This window comes from Myotis yumanensis, unplaced genomic scaffold (genome assembly GCF_028538775.1).
Source record: "Myotis yumanensis isolate MYYU_CA2020_CCGP unplaced genomic scaffold, mMyoYum1.0.hap1 SCAF_5, whole genome shotgun sequence".
Classification (NCBI taxonomy): Eukaryota; Metazoa; Chordata; class Mammalia; order Chiroptera; family Vespertilionidae; genus Myotis; species Myotis yumanensis.
This window is the reverse complement of record NW_027223756.1, coordinates 19,503,779-19,515,898: the sequence shown is the minus strand read 5'-3', so window position 1 is coordinate 19,515,898 and position 12,120 is coordinate 19,503,779. Positions and strand designations below refer to the sequence as shown.

At 41.1% G+C, this 12,120-nt stretch overlaps 1 protein-coding gene across 1 annotated transcript; it reads right to left on the bottom strand.

Moving 5' to 3' along the window:
* Window positions 1–310: 310 nt before the first annotated feature.
* Window positions 311–11,852, bottom strand: NMUR2 (neuromedin U receptor 2). Its single transcript, XM_070417104.1, has 4 exons — window positions 11,127–11,852; window positions 6,741–6,825; window positions 4,445–4,570; window positions 311–694 (listed from the first exon to the last, which is right to left on the bottom strand). Exons 1-4 carry the CDS (start codon window positions 11,850–11,852, stop codon window positions 420–422), a joined length of 1,212 nt encoding a protein of 403 aa, XP_070273205.1. The 3' UTR covers window positions 311–419.
* Between the last annotated feature and the right edge of the window lie 268 nt (window positions 11,853–12,120).

Here is a 12,120-nt window from a genome sequence, read left to right as displayed (position 1 = left end):
TGTGGAGGAACTCTGGCATGGACCCTTCAAATCATGGGAAGGAAAACCATATCTACATGTCTTCCTTCTGTGGCTGACAGGGACCATTAGTTGTTAGAGTAACCACAGCCTGACTCAGAGTGAGGATGACTCAGGAAAAACCATTTGCAAGAGTGGAAAATACTCAAAGTATAGCTAGTCATGTTCTCTTTGCTAGTCATGTTCTCTTCATCAACTAGTGAAGGGGCTCCAGGCGGTCAGGAGGTTGTGGGTTTTAGATCCAGGTTTAAGTAGCGATTTTCACATTTGTTTAAAAACACACCTAGAAATGGATATATAAGTTCAGAGAGCCATTTTCCTCCCCCTTATCATATAACAAGGTATAAGTTATGGGCTGACCCTTCCATAACTGTGGAGGCAGAGAGGAATGAGAGTTCCTTTTATGTTGTCTGTTCTGTATAGTGCGCTGTGTGGAGGTGAGAGCTGCTGATGGACAGCTGACAGGGGAAGTGGGGGCCCGCCTCTTCAGTCAGCTCCATAAGGTGACATTCCGTGAGGAAGATGTTCCGCTGGACAGGTGGCCCTTTTGGGTGATGCTGGGGGTGCCACTGTTTGCAGGAAGGAGAGATCACACTCTGGAACGCTGCTCGGAAGCGGCGAGAGAGTAGGTTATAGATAATGGGGTTGACAGCTGAGCTCAGATAGAAGAAGACACCTGGAATGCAGGGGTTAAATAGACACACCGAGGAGACATTGAGTGAGAGGCATGCTGGGAAGAAGCATAAATATTTAACAAAGCCTAGAATCCCCATGATTGCCTATTTTGGAAGTGATAATATATACAAGACACTAATTGAGGATACAAAATGCTCTGCCAACTGTGTACATAGGAATCAAACACAGAAAGATTAAAGAGTCTTGGCAAATTTTAGGCCAGCAAGGGATCTCTCTGAGATGTTCTGCAACTTCCTTTGATCCACACTTGTTTAATTAAAGAGCATGTTCCCACGGCATTAATGAGTGATGCTTAACTATCAGAGGAAGAGAGATGATTTTGTCTCATTGGAGTTGTGCTTAAATCTATAATTTGAAACTTGTAAGCAATGGAGGAATGGTAAGTCAGTCAAGGCATTGTCCCTGCTGAGATTCCTTATATGCTTAATATCTCTTCAAAGAAATATTTCCCATTGCCTCTTCTTATTTAGCTTTTCCCTTCCATGGTTCTTCCCACCTAATTTCCAACCTTATTAAATAACTGCATTTTGCCATTTATTTTCTCCACCAAGTGCCTTGCACACTGCCACTTTCTTGTTCGGTATCTGCTCATCCTTTATTACCATATCCTATTTTATTTCCCCAAAGCCCATGAGGTGCCTAAGGTTGAGAATCAGAGGACTTAGTTTCTGACCTTGGCCTTTGCTTATTCTGAGACCTTAGGCAGAATTGGCATTTCAATTTTTTCTCTGTAAAATGGGAATTATAATACAGGCCTAACTCACCTCCCTGGATTATTGTGAGGATAACGTTGAGATACTATCCACAGAGGGACTGAGAATGGTTGAGAATATAAAGCAAGTGACAGGTACTGTCATCAACATGTTCATCATTGTCCTCATTTATTTAGTTCAGGACATGGAAAGTGCCATATGCCCTGTGCACAGAATTGGGAATAAAGGAATAGAGAAGGAAAACATTTCTATGGACTATTAATTCATTCAATAAACAAATATTGATTGAACTCTTATTATGTGCCAGGAACTTTGAGGTACGTTCACAGGTAATGGATTTAGAATTTGTTTTCCAAGGACTTGGAATAGTATTACAGGGCAAGATCTCTGCCCTACATCAATAATTAATAATAGAACAATACCAAATAATATCTGTCAAGAGCAAAATATGTCATACCAACAGCCATGTTATGGAAATTCACATAATGGCATAAATATAAAGAGTATGATGGTAATGAAAGATTTAATGGGGGTGATTGAATTCCAGCCAGACCCTGAAGTGGGTAGGAGAGTTGGTCAAGAGAGGAGACAGTTCTGAAGATAGAAGGCATAGCATGCACAAATATGCAGAGGCAGCAGTCGTTATGCCCTAGCCAGTTTGGCTAAGTGAATAGAGCATCGGCCTAAGGACTAAAGGGTCCCAGTTTCTGGTCAAGGGCACATGCCTGGGTTGCAGGCTCGATCCTCAGTAGAGGGGCATGCAGGAGGCAGCCAAACAACGATTCTCTTTCATCATTGATGTTTCTATCTCTCTCTCTCTCTCCCTCTCCCATCCTCTCTGAAATCAATAAAATATATTTTAAAAATATATTTCAGGAATAATGCAGAATGTGCATAACTCTCTAATCAATCAGTTTGATAAGCATATGGTCAATGATTGGAAGTATTATAACTTGGGGATTAAAAGGCTGGTTGGGGACATTTTCTATAGTGTTTAAGGTTTCACCTGGTTGGTACTGTAGGGGAGGGAGAGAGTATATCTTAACAAGAAAATGTTATAAATACCATAATTTGAAAGTCTTAAAATGATCATCTTGATACATTTAGAGAGGGATAGTCAGCTAGTCAAGGCTCATGTGATCTTGTGGTGTTTTTCAGTTTATTTAGTCACCCCATTTTTCTCAGATTATCATGAAAATAAGAGCTGTAAATAATTTTGAGATTTTTGTCTAAAATAATCCTATATAATAAAAGGGTAATATGCAAATAGACCGACCAGCAGAACAACTGAACAACCAATCAAAGCATAATATGCTAATGATATGCTAAGGCTGCTGAACTGCTTGCTATGACGTGCACTGACCACCAGGGTACAGACAGCCGACTGGTTGACCAGTTGCTATAATGTGCACTGACCACCAGGAGGCAGATGCTCTGACCAGTAGGTTACCTTGCTGCTGGGGTCTGGCTGATTGGGACTGAGCAAGATGGGTCAGACACACCCTGGAGCCCTCCTGCGGTCCCTCCCCAGCCGGATCGTGCACCAGTGGGGTCCCTCAGCCTGGCCTGTACTCTCTCACAATCCGGGACCCCTTGGGGGATGTCAAAAAGCTGGTTTCAGCCTGATGCCACAGGCCACTCCCCTTGGGAGGGCACCAGACACAGGGCTCATGGCTGGTGAGCGCTGCTGTGGCAGGGCGAGCCTCTCCCTATCAGGACTGATTGGGCACAAGCCCACAGCAGGCACAGTGGGGCCAGGATGAGAAGGTAGGAGCTGCAGGCAGCATTGGACTGCAGGTTTCCCAATCCCTGCAGGCCACCCAGAGGGACCCCACCTGTGCACAAATTCGTGCACCAGTCCTCTAGTAGTTTAACATAACAGAAAGTTCTAATGTCCAAGTATAAGCTGTACACAAGGCCTGCTGAAAAGAAAAAGGAAGTGTAGAAAATAAATAATATACATGATATTCATGTATATATGTTTGCTATTGTTTTAGCTCTGTGCACATCTGGAGCTTAATTTGCACAAATTGATCTTATCTTGCCCCTGTGAACCAGCTGGTGACTAGCAGAAGCTCAGGGACAGAAGTGATCTGAACCCAAGACTCACAGACACACTGACTGAGGAAGGGGAACCTACATGGCCATTCTCTGCTCTATTTTGGGCTCAAGAACTCTGAATTTGAAGTTTGATGATTTTGCCACAACCCTGTTTTTACTATTTGTCAGAAGTTTGCCTTTGGGCAAGCCATTTATTTTCTTGTGGAATTGTTTCTTCAACAGAAAATGGTGATGATAATAAGTGGTGATTATAGAAAGATAAATATATAGCATTTTACAGTTTAAAATTTCTTAGTAGCTAATATTTTATTTGCTTCTCACCATCAGTGCATACTTGTAGAGGGAAGGTGTCATTGCCATTTTATAGTTGAAGAAACTGGCATAAAGGAAGCCATGTTCTTCAGAAAATTAATGGTGGAAGTGAGATGCAAATCCAGGTCCTCTGACTTAGTGACTTTTCCACCCCTATTTCTACCACATTTTCTAATATCTTCAACAGGCAGCATTAAAGTAGCCTAAAGGCAGACCTTGACGCACTATGCATATAGTAATACCCTTTGGCTGGCTTTCATGAGGATCTAACACTTGCTAAAAACAATACAAGATTTCAGGGACATGGATGTTTAATAAATAAGAACCAGTTCAATCATGTGGTCATTGGAAAGAAAATCAAGGCAATCACTCTTTAGACCATTTTTCTGCTGTAGTCATCGTGCTTAGAGTTGAGGTCTTCCATAAAGTAGCATCTAAAATAGTGATCAGGTATATTTCTTTTGGACCAATAACATACCTAATTGATATTTAAATAAAATCAAAAATCAAATGTCTTCATTATAATACGGCAGGCCCCCATGATAAATCAGTATATCCAGACAGAACCTACTGCTCTAAGCAAAATAAAGAAGCTGCAATTACCCGGATACTTGTGATACAACCAAAGGAGCTAAGATTTTTACCTGACACCACATGGATAAGATTGAACACAACAGCCAGGGATTCAGTCCACTCCTCCACAAAGCTGAAGAAGAGCCGCTCAATGTGGAATGGGGTCCAACAGATAGCAAACACTAAGACCAAGACAACTGAAAAAGAAGGATGAATGGGAGAACAAAAGGCAGTCAAAACGAGGATAGGTATCAAATGGCCACTAAGTCCATCCATTCCTTCCAGCATTTTCCCTTCCATCTTGGTTATCATTATTACAGACTAGCTAGATCACGAAGAGTCTCTACATAAAACATTTAAACATAAGAATGAATCATATAGGACTTAGGATCAGTTTTCTATATGATTGTACAAGATTTCTTATGTAATGTAAGTCTCCTCTAGAACATTTTAAATAGTATCAAATTTATTCCAAAAACATTCTATTGTGGAAAATAAATTATGTTGCAAGTAGACTGTTGGAACCACATAAATTGGCTATACAAATAAAATGGTTGGGTTCAAGAAATTGATCGTAGATTAATAAAAATATTATTGGCTGTAGTATGAATTTATTTGTTACTCTAGAAAGAATTAAAAGCTGCTCTGAATCTAATCATTTAAAATTCTGTAAGGGATGAGAGAGGAGAGAGAGAAAGAGAACAATCATAAGTATAATAATCCTTTACAAACATCTTTTGATTGGGATGGGGATGTCTATTATATTAGATGTTCCTAGACTACAGAATTGCTTCTAGTTTCTTTTTATTTGTTTTTACTTTTTATTTTGAAATAATTATAGATTCACAAGAAATTGCACTTTCTAGTTTCTTATTTTTAGCTCCCAAAACAGCAATTGGTGCTGCTGCTGTTACTCTATGGGGCATTTAATCCCCACACATATAAATAAATATTTTTTCTTCTTCTGAAGTTATGAAATATTTTCCTTTTCCAAAACATGATGTTTGAGATTTGCCTCAAAATAATCTTGTAGGGGCAAGAGAGAGACTGATATAGATGGAACAAGATTAGTTATGAGTTGATAATGTTTGAGGTTGGGTAATGGGTACATGGGTGTTATTTTACAGTTCTCTGTACTTCTGAGCACATTTGAGGTTTCTGTAGTCAATAGTACATATATTTCCTTTGGCATTAAACATATTAAGAGTTAAGTTGTTTACCTGTGTGGTGTGGTTTCAGGAGTATCTGGAAGTTTCTTCTGACTTTAACCCTCCAAGAAAAAGTCCCTAACCTGTTCACTACTGCCTACAATTCCCCGTAATTAAAATTTTAATTGCTTTAAAAATGAACCCTTTATACTAAAGGCAAATGCTTTGCAGCATATTTTATCACTGTGACTTTAACGTGAATGCGCTTCAAGTCTTTTTGTGTGAGAGTAGATTACGATCAATGAGAAAGGGGAGCGATAATAAAGACATGAGATTTCTTAACAGGGAAAGTCAAGTGCCAACAGGGACTAAAACATTTTCAAGAAGATGAGTCTTAGAATTGAAATGACAAACTTTGGTGACTTGCACAGGTTTTTTTTGTTGTTGTTGTTGCTCATAAATGCCATATAGTTATGGTGAGTGTTTCATGTACATATTAGCCTGGAGGATTTGTTTCTTCCAAACCTTAGGTTTTGACTTGGAAAGTATATCATAAACCTCCTTTCTCCCATTACTATCTCCTATAGGGTAGCACTGGATCAAATATTTTTATCAAATGCTTTTGGGAGAGTGTGGATCAGTGCCTGATTATGTATTTTTAAACATATTATTTATATAAAATCATGCAATGTCATAGGTGGAATGACCACGTAGGGGGGTACTCTTGGGCAGCTGTTCTTAATCTGGAGGTAAAGTATTTCATGGAATCCAAGAATGGTAGCAGGGGTTTCATGATCGCCTGAAATGAGTTATAAAATGTTTGTGTATGTGATTTGTACATTTTCTAAGTGGCACACTCACAGTTTTCTTTACATTTTAAAACAAATCAATCCATAAAAAATAAGTTTAAAAGCACCTGCTTATTTTAGAGGGAGAAAGAGATGCTCAAAAGCTCGCAGAGTGGATGTGATTTGCCAAAAAGCACACAGTGTATTACAGTGAATGCAATTTAGTGTGTTGTTTTGAGTGTTAAAAATGGAAATAGGAATCAAAGAGGTCCTAGAAACTTGAGTAAGCCATGGAAGACCAGACCATGATACTACATTTCAGGAGAATTTTGATCCTGATACTCAGAAGCACTTTCTCAGCACCAAATGCAACTCTTTTCCTTTTATAAACACAAACAAACAAACAAACAAAAACACAGTGGAGGACTTACATAGCATTTTGGTGAGTGATTTTCTGTAGGGTCTTTGAATGTTTGTAGTTATTTTGTCTGCCTCAAGGGTTTGGTCTTTCTTTAGCTGCAAGGGAAGTGGAAAGTAATGTTAAGAAAGAAAACATTTTCCCTTCTGTTTGGATCTGAGAAGTGTAACTCTAACACACATTCTCAGACCAAAAATTGGGAATTAAAATAAATATAAGAATTTGTCAAAGTTTAACAATAAGTTGGAGATGGAGTTGGATCTAGATCATCTAACTCAACTGGACAGGTGGATGTGGCCAAGTTGCAGTACAACCATTTACCATCTGCTATTCTATAGAACCCCTGTTATATATGGCATGTTAATAGGCATTCTATGAAAAATGTAAAATTATGAAGTAAAAAAAATGTTTGATAGGCTTTTCCATTCACCTATATAATAAAAGACTAAGCGACCATTATAGCGAAACAGCCGGTTGCTATGATGCGCACTGACCACCAGGGGGCAGACGCTCAATGCAGGAGCTGCCCCTGGTGGTAAGTGCACTCCCACAGGGGGAGCACCACTCAGTCAGAAGCCGGGCTCAAGGCTGGTGAGCACAGTGGCAGTGGTGGGAGCCTCATCCACCTCCATGGTAGCTCTAAGGAGCAGCAGGCAGGCAGACGGGCAGTAAAAAGCCAGGGGTCCTGGACTGTGAGAGGGATGTCTGACTGCCGGCTTAGGCCCACTCCCTGCAGACATCCCTTGAAGTGTCCTGGACTGCGAGAGGGCGCAGGCCGGGCTGAAGGACCCCCTCCCTCTCCAGTGCATGAATTTCATGCACTGGGCCTCTAGTTCATTCAGTAATTATTATACATCTATTAGAATGTAATCCCTCTGCTATGTGGTGAATAGGCAGTAGAAAGCCAAAACAGGTATTATTTCTGTTTTATGAAGTCTATAGTCTCCATTGTGGGTCTTCTCAGAGCCTTTAATATGCTAATGGGCATTATGAATCTTCATAAAGCATAATATGAAGATTTATTATTTCCTCCAAATTGATCCAATAATATGAATTGATCCCTTCCCCCATGCCCACCTTCCACACCCTACATCTCTCACCCAAGCCTCAAGGGAGATAATGCTTCTCTGACTAAACAATACCTTCCCCAAACTCCTTTTAGTGGAATACCTAGTACCATCTTGAAAAGCACAATTTGGGAAATATTTACTAATATTACTAACAAGAGTGTATATGTTTCTGAGTTTAGAAATTATAAATACTCATCCTTTTTGGAAGAGGTGGTGATTCTTAAAGTAGCATCTGAACATTTCTTTTAAAAAATATGTTTTTATTGGGTTTTAGAGAGAGAGGAAAGAAGAGGGAGAGAGACAAACATCCATTGGCTGCCTCTTGCTCACCCCCTATTGGGGATTGAGCCTGCAACACGGCACATGCCCTGACTGGGAATCAAATTGGCACCCTCTTGGTGCATGGTTTGACGCTCAACCAACTGAGCAATGTCTACAATCTGAACAAATTTTTTTAAATTTAAAAAAGTCAATTCAACTCTGGTTGGCATGGGTGAATTCTGTTGCAATCCATAATGCATGCTCCTCAACTCAAGCATTAATGCTGTATGCAGGAGATACAAGGAGTTTGTGAGAGCTTCAGCAGAACCTCCTCCCAGCTGGGAGGAACTTGCCCTGGGGTTGGGTATTTTCCATCTCCATCATGTTTGATGTTTGGAGAGCAGCTCAGTGGAGACTTGTGTCCTGGAAGGAAGCTGCACTGACTACTCAGTTTGGAGCACACATGTGGTTCTCCTCCTCCTTCTTCCTTCCTGGGATTTCATCAACCTATAGTTTCCTGCCTCCTGAAGGCAGTGGGTCCCAGAATCTATCATAACTTAAGATTTGCTAAGGGAATCAATAACAATCATCCTCAGAGTTGCTTAAGTCTCTTTAAAATCTTTTAGATCAAAATAGCCCTTTGAGATAATGTTTCCAAGTCTCTTGTTTTGAAGGTAGAGAAGCTAAAGTGCAGCAAGGAGGGGAATAATTCAACTTCATTCATGCACTCATTCATTCATCTTACAGTCAAGTTGGAAAGATAACAAGGGATATCCAAATATAGAATTTTAAATTGGAATAAATCTTAAGGAAGAGAAATCACCAGGAACCATGAGCACCTATACAAGGTCCAGGTGTAGCTAGGGAATCAGGGAGAGCTTCCCTGAGGAAGTGTGAGTGAAATATGATTTAAAGTTAGAAAGTTAGAAAAGTAAAAGGAATTGTAGTGGTAGACAGCAGGAACATTTCAGGCAAAGATAGAGGAAGTATAGCATGTGCAAGGCCTTGAGCCCAATAACACAGACTAGGACGTATCTCCTAACTTCAGTCTAGAGATCTTTAAGCTCCTCTAGGAGTGACTTTCTAAGCAGGGAATTCCTTCATCCTTCCTGAGAACAGGAGGCTGGAAGTTGTATTACATTCACAAAGCAAATTTGGGTGGTTTCTAAGCTGTTGTCTGAGCTGTCATTTAACTCCTGATACAAGAGAGCTGAAGTCTCATGACAACAAAACAAAATGAAACTCAATGTAACTGGTTGGGGTGGGGAAATGTATGTGTTTCCTACTCAAATTAAATATTTCCTCCAAATTGATCGAAGTTAAGTGATTGCTTGGTGTTGGATGAGATGGTATTGATCAGTTTGGGGTGGATATTTCTCATAGGACTCACGGTATTTGGAATCATGCCGAAGTCCTTCCCCCCAAGTGAAATGCACAGAGCATTCTAAAGACATGACTGTGAGGTACTCTGGGAAAACATATGTCTCTGGGAATATAGGGGCCAGCCCTCCAGGAGGAGACTATCACAGTTCTCTGCCTGATTAGATTTGCTTCTATGTCTAGACATCTGTGTACTTAGAATTTATTTTTCCTATTTAAACCTTGCCATTCACCTTAGGCCCAGTGGGTATTCACCAATGACATGAGAATATATTAATTGTCACGGCATACATGGTGTCCGAACCAAATTGAGGCATATGATGTAAATGTGACGTCAGCTTTGTTTTTCAATTTATAACTCACATTGCTCCTACTCACACATTTTTTCCTTCTTGTTTTTTAAAGGAATCACAGACTGTTAGAGCTATAAGGAGCCTTAACTATAATCTAATGTGACCTTTTCATTTTATAAATGTGAAAAGTAATTCCAGAAGTCGTGTGGCTTGCCTAAAGGCACAGTGGACGTGAGCTTCAGACCTGAGAGTCTAAATAGCCTCACAATTGTTTCCTACACAAGCCACCTCCTTAAATGGGTATAAAACTGTCACAGGCAGACGTCATCTCTATGAATTTGGATGTAGAGTATACTAGGAGAGGAACAACATAGACTTACTTCTTCCCTCATCAAAAAACAGTTTCTCTCACCTTATTTACACTCAGAAAAAAAGAAAAAAAAAAAAAGGAAGAAATTGATTTACCATTATGTGCACAGAAAAGGAATCTCTAAGTATAAGATATGTTGCACAAGCAGTGATATTTTCTATTAATCCCAGCAATCTCTTATTCACACTGCCTTCTACTCTATTTTATGTGCTCTATTTACCTCCCTACCCCCAAATCTCCACCTTCTCAAGAAAAGGCCAAGTTGATCTGGCTTAGGACATATTTTTGCATTTTCACCTGATATTTCAAACAGAATCAAAGCAATCACAGGACAGTGTCTGACTATAAAACTGTAAATAGAGTGGGGCAAGAGTAGGTTCACAGTTGTTTATATGGAAAATAATATGATAATTAATAAATAATGATTATGATAATAATAAAACAAGAATAAAATCTGTGTTTTGTGTACTCACAATTATAAACCTACTTTTGCTCCACTCTGTATTTGTCTTAGAGTATTAATAGGCAGGAACAGTTTATGTTATACTCAGACCAAGTTGGTGAAAAGGCAGATTTCAATGCAGGCCATAGATCTGGGCAGAAAAAAAGACAGCAGGCTGTGAAACCAGCTCTCCAGGGGTGGCCACCTGTGCTATTTAATGAGGCTCCACCTCAGACATACTGAATCAGAATTTCCCCAGGGGAAGGGCTTGCATATTGCTACCCATAGTAAGGTTTCTAGGTAATTTGTAGGAACACCTAGGTTTGAGCACCACAGGTATAGAGGGAAGAATAATAAAGTTGATTTAGAGGAAATAATTTATAGTTTGGGGTACTATTTGTCCAACTGAGGTAAGTCCTTTAACTTCTGGGTTTCCCCTCTGAGCTCATTCTTTTTTACTCTATGCTCCCTTCCAATTCTGAATTTCTCCAATTCTAAGTTCCTCTTACAAAACTTTGAGTCAGTGAGGAAAAAAAGGAAAAAAGATGCTGCCCTAAGCCAGCCAGCCAGCTGGGATACTCACTCTGAGCCCCATGAGGTAGTAGAGCACACTGATGACCGTCATGGGGAGGATGTAGAAGAGGAAGGAGGTGGCCTGGATAATGAAATTATAGATCCACATGGGCTTGATGACCGCGCAGGTGGCAGAGCCCGGGACCAAAGACCCGTTGGGGAAGTAGTGGAGCTTGATGCCATGGAGGCTGGTGTTGGGCAGAGAGAAGAGAACGGAAAAGACCCAGATGATGCCCAGGACCCTGAGGGCCCTCCTCCGGGTGCACTCCAGCTTGGCGCGGAAAGGATGGAGGATGGCCACGTAGCGCTCCACACTGACCGTGGTGACGCTGAGGATGGAGGCGAAGCACACAGTCTCAAAGAGGGCCGTCTTGAAGTAGCAGCCCACGGGCCCAAACAGGAAGGGGTAGTTACGCCACATCTCATAGACTTCCAGGGGCATCCCGAGGAGCAGGACCAGGAGGTCCGAGATAGCCAAGCTGAAGAGGTAGTAGTTGGTGGGTGTCTTCATAGTTTGGTGCCGGAGAATCACCAGGCACACCAGGAGATTGCCAGCGACCCCAACCACAAAAATCAGGGTGTACACCACGGTCACCGGGAGGAAGAGGTGGCTGCGCTGAGGCCCACAGACAAAGGTCAGGTAGTCCTCTGTGCTGTTCAGGTATTTCTTGAATGGATCTTCCAGTTCCTGCTGGGGGATCCAGGAGACATTCTCATATTTTTCCATCATTGACATTAAATTCCAAGGCCCAAGCTTCCTCTGGAAAGAGCCTCTGTCCCAAGATGAGACAGAAAGGAAAGAGAAAACCGACAGGGAAACACAGCCCCAGTGCAGGAGGCAGAGGAGGGTGAGTGCTTCTGCCAGGATCTCTTTTGAAGAGCCCCCGAGAGACAGAAGCCCCGCCCCTCCTTAGGCCGTGGGCCAATGAGTGTGTGTCAGGCAGATTAGAGGACAGCTGGGTTGGGCTTGCTGGCTTTGCGTGCAGGGAGCTGGAGAGGAGTGG